Raw genomic sequence first — 19,891 nt, forward strand, 5'->3', positions numbered from 1 at the left:
ACACAGGACCCTCAGGACCCTCAGAACCACACAGGACCCTCAGGACCCTCAGGAGCACAAAGGACCCTCAGGACCCTCAGGACCACACAGGACCCTCAGGACCCTCAGGAGCACAAAGGACCCTCAGGACCCTCAGAACCACACAGGACCCTCAGGAGCACACAGGACCCTCAGGACCCTCAGGACCACACAGGACCCTCAGGACCCTCAGGACCCTCAGAACCACACAGGACCCTCAGGACCCTCAGGACCACACAGGACCCTCAGGAGCACACAGGACCCTCAGGAGCACACAGGACCCTCAGGACCCTCAGGACCACACAGGACCCTCAGGAGCACACAGGACCCTCAGGACCCTCAGGACCACACAGGACCCTCAGGACCACACAGGACCCTCAGGAGCACACAGGACCCTCAGGACCCTCAGGACCCTCAGGACCACACAGGACCCTCAGGAGCACACAGGACCCTCAGGACCCTCAGGACCACACAGGACCCTCAGGAGCACACAGGACCCTCAGGACCACACAGGACCCTCAGGAGCACACAGGACCCTCAGGACCACACAGGACCCTCAGGAGCACACAGACTGTTTGGATGGGCCCTGGTGACAGCAGGAGCAGGTTAAGATGAATAGTGTCTGTGCATCTCCTCCTTTACATTCATTCTACTGAGATCAGGTGTCGGCCCCTCGGCCCCGTCGCTCTACAATAATCTACTACTAATAACAATAAAAATCATCTTTCAGCTGCACGTCCACTGTCACATCTGAGCAGGCATGAAACACAGCTTCAGCCAGACCAATGACCAAACCTGTTCTCAGAGGATCCCGTGTTCACGTGACACGGTCACGTGCAGATCCCGTGTTCACATGACACGGTCACGTGCAGATCCCGTGTTCACGTGACACGGTCACGTGCAGATCCCGTGTTCACGTGACACGGTCACGTGCAGATCCCGTGTTCACGTGACACGGTCACGTGCAGATCCCGTGTTCACGTGACACGGTCACGTGCAGATCCCGTGTTCACGTGACACGGTCACGTGCAGATCCCGTGTTCACGTGACACGGTCACGTGCAGATCCCGTGTTCACATGACACGGTCACGTGCAGATCCCGTGTTCACGCGACACGGTCACGTGCAGATCCCGTGTTCACGCGACACGGTCACGTGCAGATCCCGTGTTCACGCGACACGGTCACGTGCAGATCCCGTGTTCACACGACACGGTCACGTGCAGATCCCGTGTTCACACGACACGGTCACGTGCAGATCCCGTGTTCACACGACACGGTCACGTGCAGATCCCGTGTTCACACGACACGGTCACGTGCAGATCCCGTGTTCACACGACACGGTCACGTGCAGATCCCGTGTTCACACGACACGGTCACGTGCAGATCCCGTGTTCACACGACACGGTCACGTGCAGATCCCGTGTTCACACGACACGGTCACGTGCAGATCCCGTGTTCACGTGACACGGTCACGTGCAGATCCCGTGTTCACGTGACACGGTCACGTGCAGATCCCGTGTTCACGTGACACGGTCACGTGCAGATCCCGTGTTCACGTGACACGGTCACGTGCAGATCCCGTGTTCACGTGACACGGTCACGTGCAGATCCCGTGTTCACATGACACGGTCACGTGCAGATCCCGTGTTCACATGACACGGTCACGTGCAGATCCCGTGTTCACATGACACGGTCACGTGCAGATCCCGTGTTCACATGACACGGTCACGTGCAGATCCTGTGTTCACATGACACGGTCACGTGCAGATCCTGTGTTCACATGACACGGTCACGTGCAGATCCTGTGTTCACATGACACGGTCACGTGCAGATCCTGTGTTCACATGACACGGTCACGTGCAGATCCCGTGTTCACGTGACACGGTCACGTGCACAGCAGCTCGCTGCATCTTTAATATCAAAGCCCTGCGTTTGCACACGGCACAATAATCAGCTGGAGCTGCACATCAGTGGACACGGCTCAGATCTACAGTTTTTACACTCCTGATGCTGAACTTAGACTTGGCTCTCGACTTGTAGTTTGAGCCCATATTTGTTTTTAAGACCATTTAAAGATCTTTTTGGGACAGGACAAAACAACATCGTAAAACAAGTCGTATAAAAGAAATCAAATAAGCCATAATCAGACATGAGAGTTGTCCCACACACTAAATGCTTTGTTTCTGCTTGTACGCGCCGCAGTTGTTAGTCAAGAGCAGTCGTACAGTTTGTTCGAGCATAAAGAGTTAGAATTCCACGGCACAGTGAAAAGTACACGTTACACTTAAGTCTCGGTAAATCCGGGTAATATAAATGAGCAGCAGTCTGGGATCACATGACCCTGTTGTCACCGAGTCCAACTGTTCTTCAGAACCACAACCGAAGGCACTTTAGAGGCCGTCTGATCTACTAAGGGTCCGGGTAGAGAGCCCCCTGGTGGTGCTTGAGTATAATGCAATCCTGTCCGTTGAGGAACAGTCGTTGAAGTGCTTTCTGAATTCATAGAGGACACTGCCCCCTTCTGGATGGTCATTTGACATATCTTACCAATACTTTTGAGCGTTTCATCACTTATTGCTATCAATACTTCACTGATGATACTTTTCTACTTTTAGGCTAGTGACCAGCTAACGACCAAATCAAAAGGCTCAAACGTACATTCAAAAAGGTCTTTTTCGATGCGCTTTTGTCTGAATAAATTATTCAAATCAACGTTGTCAAAATTGTCTTCTGGTGGGAGTATTCCGTAGTCAGATTTTGTAATGGGCTCCGTGGTAACGTCCCCTCTGCCGGCCCAGATTCAGCCTCATCAATGTCAATCACAGCTCTCTCCTACTCCTTATAGGCCAGTCCCAGAGTGGGGGGCGGGGTGTGGGTCAGGATTGGCCGAGGCAGAGTTGGGGGCGGGGTGGGACCGGGCCTCTGAAACATGCCTTGAAGTTGGCGGTTAATCATGGCACGGTGACTGGTGCTTTCCTGGAAATTCCGCAAGTTTTCCTGGAAGCGCACGCTGCGCTCCCTCTCCAGCTGGCTGTTCTCCTCCGGGATCCGGTGGTTTGGGTGGAGATCAGGTGTGGGCCCTCTTTCTGGCTGACCGCTGCTGCCGTTGTCTCTGTTCAGGGTGGAATCGCGGCTTGAAGACGCCACAGACTGGCTATCGGAGCCTCCATCGCTGCTTGCAGCCGTTCCTTCCACTGGGGTGACTCGGATGGTGGTGAGGCCCTGGGGATGAGGGTGGAAGGGTGGGGCAAAGGCTGCGGGGGGCGGGATTGGGGTGTTGGGATTGGGGGAGCTCGGGGGGAAGCTCATATGGGCGTTGCTGGGAGGATTATTTGGTGGGAAAGCGGGATGTGGAAAGTTATTGTGGCCGTTGTTTGCTGGATGCTGGAAACTGTTGGTGTTGGGACTGTGTTGGAAATGATTGGGGTTGTTGGGGTGCTGGAAGTTGTTGGGGTTGTTGGGGTGGTGGAAATTGTTGGGGTTGTTGGGATGCTGGAAATTGTTGGGATTATTTTGATGGTGATAGCTATTTGGGTTATTCTGATGGTGGAAATTGTTGGGGATGTTGGCGTGGTGATAAGCACTTGGATTGTTTTGGAAATGATTGGCCGCCTGGTGCTGGAAAGTACTGGGGTTCCCCTGATGCTGATAGTTGGGAATGTTCTGAAGTTGGTAGTTAGGGTTATTGTTCGGGTGTAGTGGGTGTAAGGGGTGCATGACATGGGGGTGGTTCTGGTAAGCCCCGCCCCCTCCGCCACTGTCTGGATCCTGCTCCACTTCGATCTCGTTGCCGATGACGCTGCGGCGGCCGTCAGCCGAGCCGGAGTCACAGCTCTCATCGTGCCGGCCCAGCTCGTTCAGGTTGAAGGCGGACTGACGCAGGGAGGGCCGCTGATCCGGAGGCTTCCATCGCCATGAGCCGCTGCCGTCCGTGCTCGGGGGCTTCACCACCGGTTTGTTGGACTTGGACTCTGGATGAGCCTCCACACGGACAATGCTGCCGGTTCGCTCCAAACCACCTGCAATATCATAAAAGGCGTCTGTCAGTGGGAGTAGTATCTTAGCAGTTTGTTGAAGCGTTCCACATTAAGGAAAGATGTCAGTTACTTGCTGGTAGCAACAATGCAACTACTATGTGACACTAACTAGAGCGAGGCAACATGGGGATGAAGATCGAATGTGATCTCACTCCTGTGACAATATGTTACTTTAGTAAAACCGCCATATTGTGCGTCATGATGTGGTGTCTGGCCAAAAGGAATGTGTTTTCTGTTATATTCTGACATTGGGGCCTCTTGATTTTCGCCAGGACGACATGCTATAGAATGTTCATGTGTGTGCGCTTAGGTTTGTGTTTAAGAAGGCCGTCTATGGGCACTCCAACCTCTGGGGCTCTAACTTTCAGAAAAAGCAGACTTTATTTACAATATAAAGACACTGTAAAGTATATAAATCAATACTAAATCATGATTTGATCCAGGAAAACACTAACACTAACAGATAAATGAAAAAATTAGTGCTACAATATATCTTAAGTACACCAGCTCTTGTGAGCCACATGTGGGACGTTACAAACCTCCTCCGATGACTCCGGTGGTAGAGGCGGGGGGAGAAGGGTCCTGGTCAGTCAGGGCTCTGTAGCGAATAGACCCGGTGCAGCTGAGACTGCTGCCTCCGTCCTCAGAGCGAGGCGAGTGGAGGAGGCCCTGCTGCTTGGACAGAGATATCACCTGGAACACACTTACACTTAGGACAACAGCCACTGGTCAAACTTCCAATCCCTTTACAAATAGTGCACATGGTTCTCCTGCGGTGGTGGCCCTAAACAAGATTTCACTTCATTCAGAGGCAAATCTCTAGAGAAGAGGGACATTTATTAATCAGCATTTTTGTTTGTGTTTAAAATACTCATTTGCAAAGGGGGGTTTGGGGGTTTTCTCCCAAGAGCATTTCTGTTATTTCTGGTGCATTTTAGATCTAATATTTTTCCAGATTATTTGAATGGGCTACACAAAATATGACCCGCTAGCGCAAACATGAACATGGATAGATTTTGACAAGATACTTTTTTTTTTTAATTTAAGAACAGAACAAGAAACACAGTGAAATGGAATAATCCCAGAGAGGAAAGATTAGACAAAAGCCAAAAGACATTTAATGCATAGTCCATTTTCAATTTAAGGATGAGTCATGTTTTTCCATTTTGGAAATGTTTAATATAATCTCGGCCCAGTCGTTGATTGTCAGTGCAGTTTGTGTCATCCATTCTCCTTTAAAGGGACTTGTGTCCATGGCAGTTCTGAAATCCAGTGACGAGGTCAAAAACAATCTGCAGCGCGTATTGATCTCTGTCCAATATTCTGAGCAACAGGACAATCCCAAAACAGCCTCTTGCTGACACATCCTCTCCAACAGTCTGCCTCCTGCTGCCACATCCTCTCCAACAGTCTGTCTCCTGCTGCTACATCCTCTCCAACAGTCTGTCTCCTGCTGCCACATCCTCTCCAACAGTCTGCCTCCTGCTGCCACATCCTCTCCAACAGTCTGTCTCCTGCTGCCACATCCTCTCCAACAGTCTGCCTCCTACTGCCACATCCTCTCCAACAGTCTGTCTCCTGCTGCCACATCCTCTCCAACAGGCTGCCTCCTACTGCCACATCCTCTCCAACAGTCTGCCTCCTGCTGCCACATCCTCTCCAACAGTATGCCTCCTGCTGCCACATCCTCTCCAACAGTCTGCCTCCTGCTGCCACATCCTCTCCAACAGTCTGCCTCCTGCTGCCACATCCTCTCCAACAATCTGCTTCCTGCTGCCACATCCTCTCCAACAGTCTGCCTCCTGCAGCCACATCCTCTCCAACAGTCTGCCTCCTGCTGCCACATCCTCTCCAACAGTCTGCCTCCTGCTGCCACATCCTCTCCAACAGTCTGCCTCCTGCTGCCACATCCTCTCCAACAATCTGCTTCCTGCTGCCACATCCTCTCCAACAGTCTGCCTCCTGCTGCCACATCCTCTCCAACAGTCTGCCTCCTGCTGCCACATCCTCTCCAACAGTCTGCCTCCTACTGCCACATCCTCTCCAACAGTCTGCATTTCCCTGTGAGTCATGGGCACTTTGACATGGGCTTAGAAAGAAACCAGATACACTTTCCAAACAGAATTCCAACATGTGATTTTGTGGTTCTATTTTCCCATTCTTCATCAATCCTGCAGCACCTGGACTCCCCAGGAACCTACACCAGGATCCTGTTTGTGGACTTCAGCTCTGCATCAACACCACCTCCTGCTCTGCTCCAGGACAAGCTCTCCCAGCTCAACGTGACTCCACCTGCAGGGGGAGCACTGACTCCACCTGCAGGGGGAGCGCTGACTTCCTGATGGATCAGAGGCAGTGTGTGCAGCTGGGGAAGAATGTCCCAGTGTCTGAGACAATCAGCACAGGAGCTCCACAGGGCTGTGTACTTTGAGTCTGTTACAGGAGGTGGAGCGGCTGGTGCAGCAGTAACAACCTGGAGTTCAACGCCCAGAAGACAGTGGAGATGATCGTGGACTTCAGGTTGGATCACAGCCGACCCTTCTCACCCTGGACAGGGACTATTTAAGCTACTCCCCTCAAAAAGGAGGCCACTCCCCTCAGGCAGGAAGCCACTCCCCTCAGCCAGGAGGCTATGGTCCATCAGGACCAGAACCTCCCTCCACAAGAACAGTTTCTTTCCCTCTGCTGTTGGACTCATGAACACTTCTTAAACATCTCTTCACTTTCTGCACTACATCTGTAAATTCAATTGTAATTGTGTGTACATGGTAAGCTTATTTTGTTTTTTATCCTATAGTAGATTTAAATTGCTTTTATTTTTGACTCATACAGGCTGTTTGATCATTGATCATTGTTTTATGTTGCACTGAATCACCAAATCAAGTTCCTATATTTGTGAATTCTGTTCATTAGCAACGGCAATAAACCTTTTCTGATTTCTGAACAAGTGACCCTGTCTTTCCCATCCATTTTTAATGTAAGCAGTCGATTGGCTGTCCAAATTGCTACTACTTTTATATAATTTCATGTCAGTCAGAGGGTTATGGTCATTGGTCAGCTCCTTTCATGTTGTAAGAACAGGTTTTCCCCAGGGATTCTCCCTCTCCTCATGATGCCCCTGCATCACATTCACATTCAGTATTTTTCCATTGAGTCTCATATATTCTGGATCATGCCAGTAAAGCAATGCTTTGATAAACCCCATCCTCCTTTTTCTTTTGATGGTTATAAAGTTCATAAGCTAACTCTGGGGACATGGGATGTCACCTCTCCAGGGAGGAAAGAGCCTGAGCTTGTGCAGGAGGTTGAGCGATATCGACAAGATATAGACGGCCTCACCTCCAGCACAGTTTGGGCTCTGGAACCATCTCCTCCAGAGGGGCTGGACGCTCCACTTCTCTGGTGTTGCCCGCGGGGAGAGGCGGGGCTGGTGTGGGCGGGGCTGGTGTGGGCTTAAAACCCCTCAGCTCAGCCGTGTTGGAGTTCATCCCGGTGGACAAGAGGGTCGCGTCCCTTCGCCTTCGGGTGGGGGACAGGTCTCTCACTGTTGTGGCGGCCTACGGGCCGAACAGCAGTGCAGAGTACTCGGCCTTCTTGGAGTCCTTCGGAGGAGAACTGGACAGAGCACCGACCGGGGACTCCGTTGTTCTACTGGGGGAATTCAACGCCCACGTGGGCAATGACAGTGACACCTGGAGAGGGGTGATCGGGAAGAACGGCTTCCCCGATCTGAACCCGAGCGGTGTTCAGTTATTGGACTTCTGTGCTAGCCACGGATTGTCCATAACGAACACAAGCACAAGGGTTCAAGCACAAGGGTGTCCATCAGTGAACGTGGCACCAGGACACTGCATCACTGCAGCTGCTGCATCGATCCAACTGTCGATCTCACGGTCCATCCTTCCCTCACTCGTGAACAAGACCCCGAGATGCTTGAACTCCTCCACTTGGGGCAAGGACTCCCCACCCACCTGAAGAGGGCAAGCCACCTTTTTCCGGTCGAGAACCATGGCCTCGGATTTGGAGGTGCTGATTCTCATCCCAGCCACTTCACACTCAGCTGCAAACCGTCCCAGTACAGCTGCAGGTCCGGGTTTGATGGAGCCATCAGGACAACATCGTCTGCAAACAGCAGAGATGAGGTCCTGTGGTCCCCAAACCGGACACCCTCCGACCCCTGACCACACCCTCCGACCCCTGACTGCGCCTAGAAATTCTATCCATAAAAACTATGAACAGAACCGGTGACAAAGTGCAGCCCTGAGGAGTCCCTCATGGGAACAGGTCTGACTTACTGCAGGGAACACAGCTCCTGCTCCGGTCATACAGGGACCGGACAGCCCTGAGCAAAGGGCCCCGGACCCCGTACTCCCGGAGCAATCCCCTAAGGACACCCCGAGGGACACGGTCGAAAGCCTTCTCCAGATCCACAAAGCACATGTGGACTGGTTGGGCAAACTCCCATGAACCCTCGAGCACTCGATGGAGAGTCTGGTCCAGTGTTCCACGACCAGGACCTGAACCAAATTTATTTACGTTCTAAGTATTTTAAACAGGTTTATTCTTTTCTTTTCTCATCTTTTCAGTGCAGCGTATTTGTCTCGATTCCTCCTCACACGGAGGCGCCAATATTACTCACGTGCTCAAGAGGCAGCATCAATATGAAGGGGGAGGATCCCGCTCCTCCACAGGGGTCACCAAGAGGTAATGCATATTCTCTGGGACTGGCCATTACATTGCGGACAACACGTGTAGGATTTTAGGTATTTTATGTTCAATGACCTGTGAATCCAGATGCTTCTCAACTCCCTGGAGAAAAGGTCTCTACTCCATTCGGACGGTTCTTCATCTAACTCAAGGAACTGGTTCTCCTCCTGACTGTGTCCAGCTCCACCGTCCATCAGCCAAAGTGGTCTAGTCTGGCTGATGTCTTGGATTTAAAATCATGCATTTCTATATTTGCTTTTTCTGCCTTTGTAATCTCATCAGTTATCTCCTGCAGAGATGCCATGATCACTGGTTCTATCCCGCTCCTGGTTTCCTCCGGAGTGTGCCCTGCCCAGAGCAAGTGCGGGTGGAGGCGTTGGGGCTTCTTAGCTTAGCCGTAGCACTGCTAGCCTGGCTTTCAGTGATGTAGTGCTTCTTGATCAGTTTCCTTGATATTTTCCCAAAATAAGTGTCCAAGCTCATTATATGTCTCCCACACAGAAATATTGAATCTCCCAAAGTGAACTCGTAACAAAGACAAATAAATCCAACGGATTCGACAGCAGATAGACCCCACTAAACTAAGCGGCCAACATTCCAGAAAGCAACAAATAAGGATTTATTATAACCAAGAAATTAAGCAAATCAACGACCATTATAACCTCTGACTGGAATATTTATTAAGGCTTATAAATAAGAACTTTCATGAGGAATAATATCTAAATGATATACATTGTATTAATAACTAAGTACATTAAAAAATTACAGGTTAGGGGTAATTCTGTTGGAAGAATGTATATTGTCAAAGTGCCCATTACTCACAGGAAATGCAACTGTTGGAGAAGCTGTGGCAGCAGGAGGCAAACCATTACCACGTGTTCTGTTCTGTTGCTCACAAATATTGGAACTACATTAACAATGCACGGCAAACTGTTCCGAAATCCAGTGGGATGGTGGGTCAAAAACAATGTAATTGGGCCTCAAAACTCCTGCCATGGACACAATCAATGGATACCCTTTGGAGCTAACGTTTGGAGGCAGGAAAAAAGTTCTCACGATAAAATGACATAAACTGAACCAACGATCAAGGACAGGACCGACACATGAACTGAAATACGGAAAATGGACGTTGAGACTTGAAAATGGACAAAAAAAAGCTTTGGACAAATTAGTGCATTTACTTTTGATACTTACTTCCTGTTCTTCCTCTGGTCCTGTGCTGTTTTTTGTGTTATGTTAAAATAACTACTTCTTTGCAGTATATTCAGCCCAAAAAACAAGTCCAGATAACTTTTTGGAACTCTTGGTACCACAAAATGCAAATGGATAACTGATCACACCCACTTAAAGACCTAAGAACATAGACACCCGAGTGTGTTCTGCACCTGCATGAGTCGCGGCTGTCCCCCGGCGCTGAGTGGGCGACAGGGCAGGGTGGTCTTCTCTGCCACCCGGAGCCACTTCTCCCTCACCGAGCCTCCTCCGTCCATCATGCTGTCCTCCGACTCACTCTCTTGGTCTTTGCTGTTGGAGTTGTCCTCCTCTGGGATGTGCACCAGCTGAGAAGAGCCAGGCCGCGATTGGATGGACACTCTGGCTCCTCCCACCATCCCCGCACCGCCGTTGTGGATGTGGTGGTTGTGGTTGGTCATCGGGACCGAGCTGGCCGCAAGCTTCATGTACTGCGCTGGTATGTGGCCCCCGGCGCGCAGCTCGGCCTCTTGACTGCTCATGGCCGGGAGGTGGGTCATTCCTCGCAGCTCCGCCTCCAGAAGCATGGGGGAGGGCTCTGAGGCGCAGCGCAGGTCCTGGCTCCTCTGTGGACTGGAGCAAGGAGCCGGTCTGATCCCGTCTATCACCTGCAGAGAGAGCTTCCTGTTGTCGTTCTTGTTCTTCCACTGGCTGAGCAGCTGCTTAGAGCGCGTGGAGTCCATGGAGGCGTGGATGGAGGCGTGACGGCGAGGAACACGGCCCTCCTCCATCGACGAGCCGCCATGAGACCTGAAGAGACACAAGTTATCACCATGGGAAATAAAGCGGTTTATCATCAGCTCGAGTCAGCGTTTAGTGAGTTATTATTATTATTAATATCTGATTTTGCCTGAGTTCACTCTTATCCAATGGCCTTGCTTGGGTCATAGCTCTTCCTGAGCTAAAGCTGGAACAAGCCTAGACCACTTCGGGAGGAAGTACTTCACGTAGGCCACTTCAAACCTGTCAGTCACTTTAATCATGTAAATAATACTTCACCTACTCCACTGTTTTCAGTATTATCCTGATCTTGTTGTACTGTATATTGTCTTTCACTTTTGTTCTAGACATAGTTTGATTTGCGTGTACATATTTCTATCTTACTTAGCATTACTTACTTATTATTCTACTTTGTTATATGTTGCACCTTAATGCCAAGAAAACTTTTTCTGATTTTAGTTTCCTCACAAACTGCCACCTGACTTGACTGATACTCTGATACTCTGATACTTGAACTGTAAAACTATGATAAGTATTTCCCACAGGTACAGGAGTACAATAGTACAGAAGTACAGGGGTACAGGGGAGTACAGGAGTACAGGAGTACAGGAGTACAGGGGAGTACAGGGGAGTACAGGGGAGTACAGGGGAGTACAGGAGTACAGGGGAGTACAGGGGAGTACAGGGGAGTAGGGGAGTACAGGGGAGTACAGGGGAGTACAGGGGAGTACAGGAGTACAGGAGTACAGGGGAGTACAGGGGAGTAGGGGAGTACAGGAGTACAGGGGAGTACAGGAGTACAGGGGAGTACAGGGGAGTACAGGGGAGTACAGGGGAGTACAGGAGTACAGGAGTACAGGGGAGTACAGGGGAGTACAGGGAAGTAGGGGAGTACAGGGGAGTAGGGGAGTACAGGAGTACAGGGGAGTACAGGAGTACAGGAGTACAGGAGTACAGGGGAGTACAGGGGAGTACAGGGAAGTAGGGGAGTACAGGGGAGTAGGGGAGTACAGGAGTACAGGGGAGTACAGGAGTACAGGAGTACAGGGGAGTACAGGAGTACAGGAGTACAGGGGAGTACAGGAGTACAGGAGTACGAGTACAGGAGTACAGAAGTACAGGAGTACGAGTACAGGAGTACAGGAGTACAGGAGTACAGGAGTACAGAAGTACAGGAGTACGAGTACAGGAGTACAGGAGTACAGGAGTACAGAAGTACAGGAGTACAGGAGTACAGAAGTACAGGAGTACAGGAGTACGAGTACAGGAGTACAGAAGTACAGAAGTACAGGAGTACGAGTACAGGAGTACAGGAGTACAGGAGTACAGGAGTACAGAAGTACGAGTACAGGAGTACAGGAGTACGAGTACAGGAGTACAGAAGTACAGGAGTACAGGAGTACGAGTACAGGAGTACAGAAGTACAGGAGTACAGGAGTACGAGTACAGGAGTACAGGAGTACAGGAGTACAGAAGTACAGGAGTACAGGGGAGTACAGAAGTACAGGAGTACAGGAGTACAGAAGTACAGGAGTACAGGGGAGTACAGAAGTACAGGAGTACAGGAGTACAGGGGAGTACAGGAGTACAGAAGTACAGGAGTATGAGTACAGGAGTACAGGAGTACAGGAGTACAGGAGTATGAGTACAGGAGTACAGAAGTACAGAAGTACAGGAGTACAGGAGTACAGAAGTACAGGAGTACAGGAGTACAGAAGTACAGGAGTACAGGAGTACGAGTACAGGAGTACAGGAGTACAGGAGTACAGGAGTACAGGAGTACAGGAGTATGAGTACAGGAGTACAGAAGTACAGAAGTACAGGAGTACGAGTACAGGAGTACAGGAGTACAGGAGTACAGGAGTACAGAAGTACAGGAGTACAGGAGTACAGAAGTACAGGAGTACGAGTACAGGAGTACAGGAGTACAGGAGTACAGGAGTACAGGAGTACAGGAGTACAGGAGTATGAGTACAGGAGTACAGAAGTACAGAAGTACAGGAGTACGAGTACAGGAGTACAGGAGTACAGGAGTACAGAAGTACAGAAGTACAGGAGTACAGGGGAGTACAGAAGTACAGGAGTACAGGAGTACAGAAGTACAGGAGTACAGGGGAGTACAGAAGTACAGGAGTACAGGAGTACAGGGGAGTACAGGAGTACAGAAGTACAGGAGTATGAGTACAGGAGTACAGGAGTACAGGAGTACAGGAGTATGAGTACAGGAGTACAGAAGTACAGAAGTACAGGAGTACAGGAGTACAGAAGTACAGGAGTACAGGAGTACAGAAGTACAGGAGTACAGGAGTACGAGTACAGGAGTACAGGAGTACAGGAGTACAGGAGTACAGGAGTATGAGTACAGGAGTACAGAAGTACAGAAGTACAGGAGTACGAGTACAGGAGTACAGGAGTACAGGAGTACAGGAGTACAGAAGTACAGGAGTACAGGAGTACAGAAGTACAGGAGTACGAGTACAGGAGTACAGGAGTACAGGAGTACAGGAGTACAGGAGTATGAGTACAGGAGTACAGAAGTACAGAAGTACAGGAGTACGAGTACAGGAGTACAGGAGTACAGGAGTACAGGAGTACAGAAGTACAGGAGTACAGGAGTACAGAAGTACAGGAGTACGAGTACAGGAGTACAGAAGTACAGGAGTACAGGAGTACAGGAGTACGAGTACAGGAGTACAGGAGTACAGGAGTACAGGAGTACAGGAGTACAGGAGTACAGGAGTACAGGAGTACAGAAGTACAGAAGTACAGGAGTACAGGAGTACAGAAGTAGAGAAGTAGAGGAGTACAGGAGTACAGGAGTACAGGAGTACAGAAGTACAGAAGTACAGGAGTACAGGAGTACAGAAGTACAGAAGTACAGGAGTACAGAAGTACAGGAGTACAGGAGTACAGAAGTACAGGAGTACAGGAGTACAGGAGTACAGAAGTACAGGAGTACAGGAGTACAGGAGTACAGAAGTACAGAGGTACAGGAGTACAGGAGTACAGGAGTACAGGAGTACAGGAGTACAGGGGAGTACAGGAGTACAGAAGTACAGGAGTACGAGTACAGGAGTACAGGAGTACAGGAGTACAGGAGTACAGAAGTACAGGAGTACGAGTACAGGAGTACAGGAGTACAGGAGTACGAGTACAGGAGTACAGAAGTACAGAAGTACAGGAGTACAGAAGTACAGAAGTACAGGAGTACAGGAGTACGAGTACAGGAGTACAGGAGTACAGGAGTACAGGAGTACAGAAGTACGAGTACAGGAGTACAGGAGTACAGGAGTACAGGAGTACAGGAGTACAGAAGTACAGGAGTACGAGTACAGAAGTACAGGAGTACGAGTACAGGAGTACAGAAGTACAGGAGTACAGGAGTACAGAAGTACAGGAGTACAGGAGTACAGGGGAGTACAGGAGTACAGAAGTACAGGAGTACGAGTACAGGAGTACAGGAGTACAGGAGTACAGGAGTACAGGAGTACAGAAGTACAGGAGTACAGGAGTACAGGAGTACAGGAGTACAGAAGTACAGGAGTACAGGAGTACAGAAGTACAGGAGTACAGGAGTACGAGTACAGGACTACAGAAGTACAGGAGTACAGGAGTACGAGTACAGGAGTACAGAAGTACAGGAGTACAGGAGTACGAGTACAGGAGTACAGAAGTACAGAAGTACAGGAGTACGAGTACAGGAGTACAGGAGTACAGGAGTACAGGAGTACAGGAGTACAGAAGTACGAGTACAGGAGTACAGGAGTACGAGTACAGGAGTACAGAAGTACAGGAGTACAGGAGTACGAGTACAGGAGTACAGAAGTACAGAAGTACAGGAGTACAGGAGTACAGAAGTACAGGAGTACAGGAGTACAGGGGAGTACAGGAGTACAGAAGTACAGGAGTACGAGTACAGGAGTACAGGAGTACAGAAGTACAGAAGTACAGGAGTACAGGAGTACAGAAGTACAGGAGTACAGGAGTACAGAAGTACAGGAGTACAGGAGTACGAGTACAGGAGTACAGAAGTACAGGAGTACAGGAGTACGAGTACAGGAGTACAGAAGTACAGAAGTACAGGAGTACAGGAGTACAGGAGTACAGGAGTACAGAAGTACGAGTACAGGAGTACAGGAGTACGAGTACAGGAGTACAGGGGGAGTACAGGAGTACAGGAGTACGAGTACAGGAGTACAGAAGTACAGGAGTACGAGTACAGGAGTACAGGAGTACAGGAGTACAGGAGTACAGAAGTACAGGAGTACGAGTACAGGAGTACAGAAGTACAGAAGTACAGGAGTACGAGTACAGGAGTACAGGAGTACAGGAGTACAGGAGTACAGGAGTACAGAAGTACGAGTACAGGAGTACAGGAGTACGAGTACAGGAGTACAGAAGTACAGGAGTACAGGAGTACGAGTACAGGAGTACAGGAGTACAGAAGTACAGGAGTACAGGAGTACGAGTACAGGAGTACAGATGTACAGAAGTACAGGAGTACAGGAGTACAGAAGTACAGGAGTACAGGGGAGTACAGAAGTACAGAAGTACGAGTACAGGAGTACAGGAGTACAGGAGTACAGGAGTACAGAAGTACAGGAGTACGAGTACAGAAGTACAGGAGTACGAGTACAGGAGTACAGAAGTACAGGAGTACAGGAGTACAGAAGTACAGAAGTACAGGAGTACAGGAGTACAGAAGTACAGGAGTACAGGAGTACAGGGGAGTACAGGAGTACAGAAGTACAGGAGTACGAGTACAGGAGTACAGGAGTACAGGAGTACAGAAGTACAGAAGTACAGGAGTACAGGAGTACAGGAGTACAGAAGTACAGGAGTACAGGAGTACAGAAGTACAGGAGTACAGGAGTACGAGTACAGGAGTACAGAAGTACAGGAGTACAGGAGTACGAGTACAGGAGTACAGAAGTACAGAAGTACAGGAGTACGAGTACAGGAGTACAGGAGTACAGGAGTACAGGAGTACAGGAGTACAGGAGTACAGAAGTACGAGTACAGGAGTACAGGAGTACGAGTACAGGAGTACAGAAGTACAGGAGTACAGGAGTACAGGAGTACAGGAGAACGAGTACAGGAGTACAGAAGTACAGAAGTACAGGAGTACAGGAGTACAGAAGTACAGGAGTACAGGAGTACAGGGGAGTACAGGAGTACAGAAGTACAGGAGTACGAGTACAGGAGTACAGGAGTACAGAAGTACAGAAGTACAGGAGTACAGGAGTACAGAAGTACAGGAGTACAGGAGTACGAGTACAGGAGTACAGAAGTACAGGAGTACAGGAGTACGAGTACAGGAGTACAGAAGTACAGAAGTACAGGAGTACAGGAGTACAGGAGTACAGGAGTACAGGAGTACAGAAGTACGAGTACAGGAGTACAGGAGTACGAGTACAGGAGTACAGGGGGAGTACAGGAGTACAGGAGTACGAGTACAGGAGTACAGAAGTACAGGAGTACAGAAGTACAGGAGTACAGGAGTACAGAAGTACAGGAGTACAGGAGTACGAGTACAGGAGTACAGAAGTACAGAAGTACAGGAGTACGAGTACAGGAGTACAGGAGTACAGGAGTACAGGAGTACAGGAGTACAGAAGTACGAGTACAGGAGTACAGGAGTACGAGTACAGGAGTACAGAAGTACAGGAGTACAGGAGTACGAGTACAGGAGTACAGAAGTACAGAAGTACAGGAGTACAGGAGTACAGAAGTACAGGAGTACAGGGGAGTACAGAAGTACAGAAGTACAGGAGTACAGGAGTACAGGGGAGTACAGGAGTACAGAAGTACAGGAGTATGAGTACAGGAGTACAGGAGTACAGGAGTATGAGTACAGGAGTACAGAAGTACAGGAGTACAGGAGTACAGACGTACAGGAGTACAGGAGTACAGAAGTACAGGAGTACAGGAGTACAGAAGTACAGGAGTACAGGAGTACGAGTACAGGAGTACAGGAGTACAGGAGTACAGGAGTATGAGTACAGGAGTACAGAAGTACAGAAGTACAGGAGTACGAGTACAGGAGTACAGGAGTACAGGAGTACAGGAGTACAGGAGTACAGAAGTACAGGAGTACAGGAGTACAGAAGTACAGGAGTACGAGTACAGGAGTACAGAAGTACAGAAGTACAGGAGTACAGGAGTACAGGAGTACGAGTACAGGAGTACGAGTACAGGAGTACAGGAGTACAGGAGTACAGAAGTACAGGAGTACGAGTACAGGAGTACAGGAGTACAGGAGTACAGGAGTACAGGAGTACAGGAGTACAGAAGTACAGAAGTACAGGAGTACAGAAGTACAGGAGTACAGGAGTACAGAAGTACAGGAGTACAGGAGTACAGGAGTACAGGAGTACAGAAGTACAGGAGTACAGGAGTACAGGAGTACAGAAGTACAGGAGTACAGGAGTACAGAAGTACAGGAGTACGAGTACAGGAGTACAGGAGTACAGGAGTACAGGAGTACGAGTACAGGAGTACAGAAGTACAGAAGTACAGGAGTACAGAAGTACAGAAGTACAGGAGTATAGGAGTACGAGTACAGGAGTACAGGAGTACAGGAGTACGAGTACAGAAGTACAGGAGTACGAGTACAGGAGTACAGAAGTACAGGAGTACAGGAGTACAGAAGTACAGGAGTACAGGAGTACAGGGGAGTATAGGAGTACAGAAGTACAGGAGTACGAGTACAGGAGTACAGGAGTACAGGAGTACAGGAGTACAGAAGTACAGAAGTACAGGAGTACAGGAGTACAGAAGTACAGGAGTACAGGAGTACAGAAGTACAGGAGTACAGGAGTACGAGTACAGGAGTAGAGGAGTACAGGAGTTTGAGTACAGGAGTACAGAAGTACAGAAGTACAGGAGTACGAGTACAAGAGTACAGGAGTACAGGAGTACAGAAGTACAGGAGTACAGGAGTACAGGAGTACAGGAGTACAGGAGTACAGAAGTACAGAAGTACAGGAGTACAGGAGTATGAGTACAGAAGTACAGGAGTACAGGAGTACAGAAGTACAGGAGTACAGGAGTACAGAAGTACAGAAGTACAGAAGTACAGGAGTACAGGAGTACGAGTACAGGAGTACAGGAGTACGAGTACAGGAGTACAGGAGTACAGAAGTACAGGAGTACAGGAGTACAGAAGTACAGGAGTACAGGAGTACAGGAGTACAGGAGTACAGGAGTACAGGAGTACAGGAGTACAGGAGTACAGGAGTACAGGAGTTCCCTAATCCTAATATCTTCATTCTAATCTAAACGTTGTCCATTTGGCTCTGTAGATTGGCTGAATGTCTTAATCCTTAAATAAAACTGGTGGACGTAAAGTTCATGGAAGAATCTGGACTCGGTTTGTTTTTTTAAACGATACGTTTCGACTCATTCTCAATCTGCGAATCAGGACCGGGAACTCAGATATTTATCCTATTCTATGGTAAGCCCTGCCCACCGGGCGGGACCTCCTGATGAAAAGGTGTTTTTGGTGTCACCAGAAACTAAACCTCTTTGTCTTCTATCAAACTAGCCTCTTTGTTTACTTTCAGTCCTTTCAAGGGCCATCCTCCTCCTATTGTACCTGGGTCACTGGCTCTCCTCCCTGAGGACCTGATTAGCATCTGAATGCTCTGGGTGTCGACCTCTCCAGGGATTCAAAATACCATTATATACGACCGGAAGGTTAAATCTTAACCCTTCATTCCTTTAAACACAGTTTGTCTCTTTAACTCTTTCTCTTCATCTTTTGTCCTGCTCAGAATCTTCTCTCTGTCTTTGATCCAGTGTTTTGTGTCTTTAAGATGAAGCTGCACGACGCTCTGTGGTCCTGAACTCTAGTGTCTGACGTGTGAGAGAGCCTCTGGTGCAGTGGCTCTTTAGTCTCACTATGTGGCTCTTTAGTCTCATTATGTGGCTCTTTAGTCTCACTATGTGGCTCTCTTTAGTCTCACTATGTGGCTCTTTAGTCTCACTTTGTGGCTCTTTAGTCTCACTATGTGGCTCTTTAGTCTCACTATGTGGCTCTTTAGTCTCACTTTGTGGCTCTTTAGTCTCACTATGTGGCTCTTTAGTCTCACTATGTGGCTCTCTTTAGTCTCACTATGTGGCTCTTTAGTCTCACTATGTGGCTCTTTAGTCTCACTATGTGGCTCTCTTTAGTCTCACTATGTGGCTCTTTAGTCTCACTATGTGGCTCTTTAGTCTCACTATGTGGCTCTCTTTAGTCTCACTATGTGGCTCTTTAGTCTCACTATGTGGCTCTCTTTAGTCTCACTATGTGGCTCTTTAGTCTCACTATGTGGCTCTTTAGTCTCACTATGTGGCTCTTTAGGCTCACTATGTGGCTCTTTAGTCTCACTATGTGGCTCTCTTTAGTCTCACTATGTGGCTCTTTAGTCTCACTATGTGGCTCTTTAGTCTCACTATGTGGCTCTTTAGTCTCACTATGTGGCTCTTTAGTCTCACTATGTGGCTCTTTAGGCTCACTATGTGGCTCTTTAGTCTCACTATGTGGCTCTCTTTAGTCTCACTATGTGGCTCTTTAGTCTCACTATGTGGCTCTTTAGTCTCACTATGTGGCTCTTTAGTCTCACTATGTGGCTCTCTTTAGTCTCACTATGTGGCTCTCTTTAGTCTCACTATGTGGCTCTTTAGTCTCACTATGTGGCTCTTTAGTCTCACTATGTGGCTCTCTTTAGTCTCACTATGTGGCTCTTTAGTCTCACTATGTGGCTCTTTTTTGTGTTGCATCTTGTCCCGAGGATGAACCACTTTGTGTCTTAAAGTTTTTCCTGCTTTAAAATAAACAGGGATTTCATGTTGTCTAAAAATTCATAAGGGACAGAAACACCCTTCCTCCTATGTTTTGTTCCCCTTTTGTCCCTTTTGTCCTGCTTCTTGGTTCTCTTCACTCTGTTGAGAGCCCAAGTGGGGTAACCACAGGCTGAGAGAGCATTATGTTTTTCCTCTTTCCTCTTGTCCTCTGAGCCGTTGTCCTCTGAGCCGGTGGGCTCCTCTTGTCCTCTGAGCCGGTGGGCTCCTCTTGTCCTCTGAGCCGGTGGGCTCCTCTTGTCCTCTGAGCCGGTGGGCTCCTCTTGTCCTCTGAGCCGGTGGGCTCCTCTTGTCCTCTGAGCCGGTGGGC

The 19,891-nt window shown here is 49.1% G+C and overlaps 1 protein-coding gene across 1 annotated transcript in view; it reads right to left on the bottom strand.

Annotated features, from left to right (window-relative positions):
- Positions 1-2,802: 2,802 nt before the first annotated feature.
- The window catches only part of LOC140355880 (uncharacterized), a 64,991-nt gene continuing 47,902 nt past the window's right edge, over positions 2,803-19,891 (bottom strand). The window contains exons 11-13 of the mRNA XM_072440519.1: positions 10,149-10,764; positions 4,596-4,749; positions 2,803-4,038 (exon numbers count right to left, since the gene is read on the bottom strand). Coding sequence (XP_072296620.1) covers positions 2,852-4,038; positions 4,596-4,749; positions 10,149-10,764 — 1,957 coding nt within the window. The 3' untranslated portion in view covers positions 2,803-2,851. The remainder of the gene's footprint in view (positions 4,039-4,595; positions 4,750-10,148; positions 10,765-19,891) is intronic.

This window comes from Eucyclogobius newberryi, unplaced genomic scaffold (genome assembly GCF_026437365.1).
Source record: "Eucyclogobius newberryi isolate DKJ021-1_F unplaced genomic scaffold, fEucNew1.0.hap1 SCAF_12, whole genome shotgun sequence".
Taxonomy (NCBI): Eukaryota; Metazoa; Chordata; class Actinopteri; order Gobiiformes; family Gobiidae; genus Eucyclogobius; species Eucyclogobius newberryi.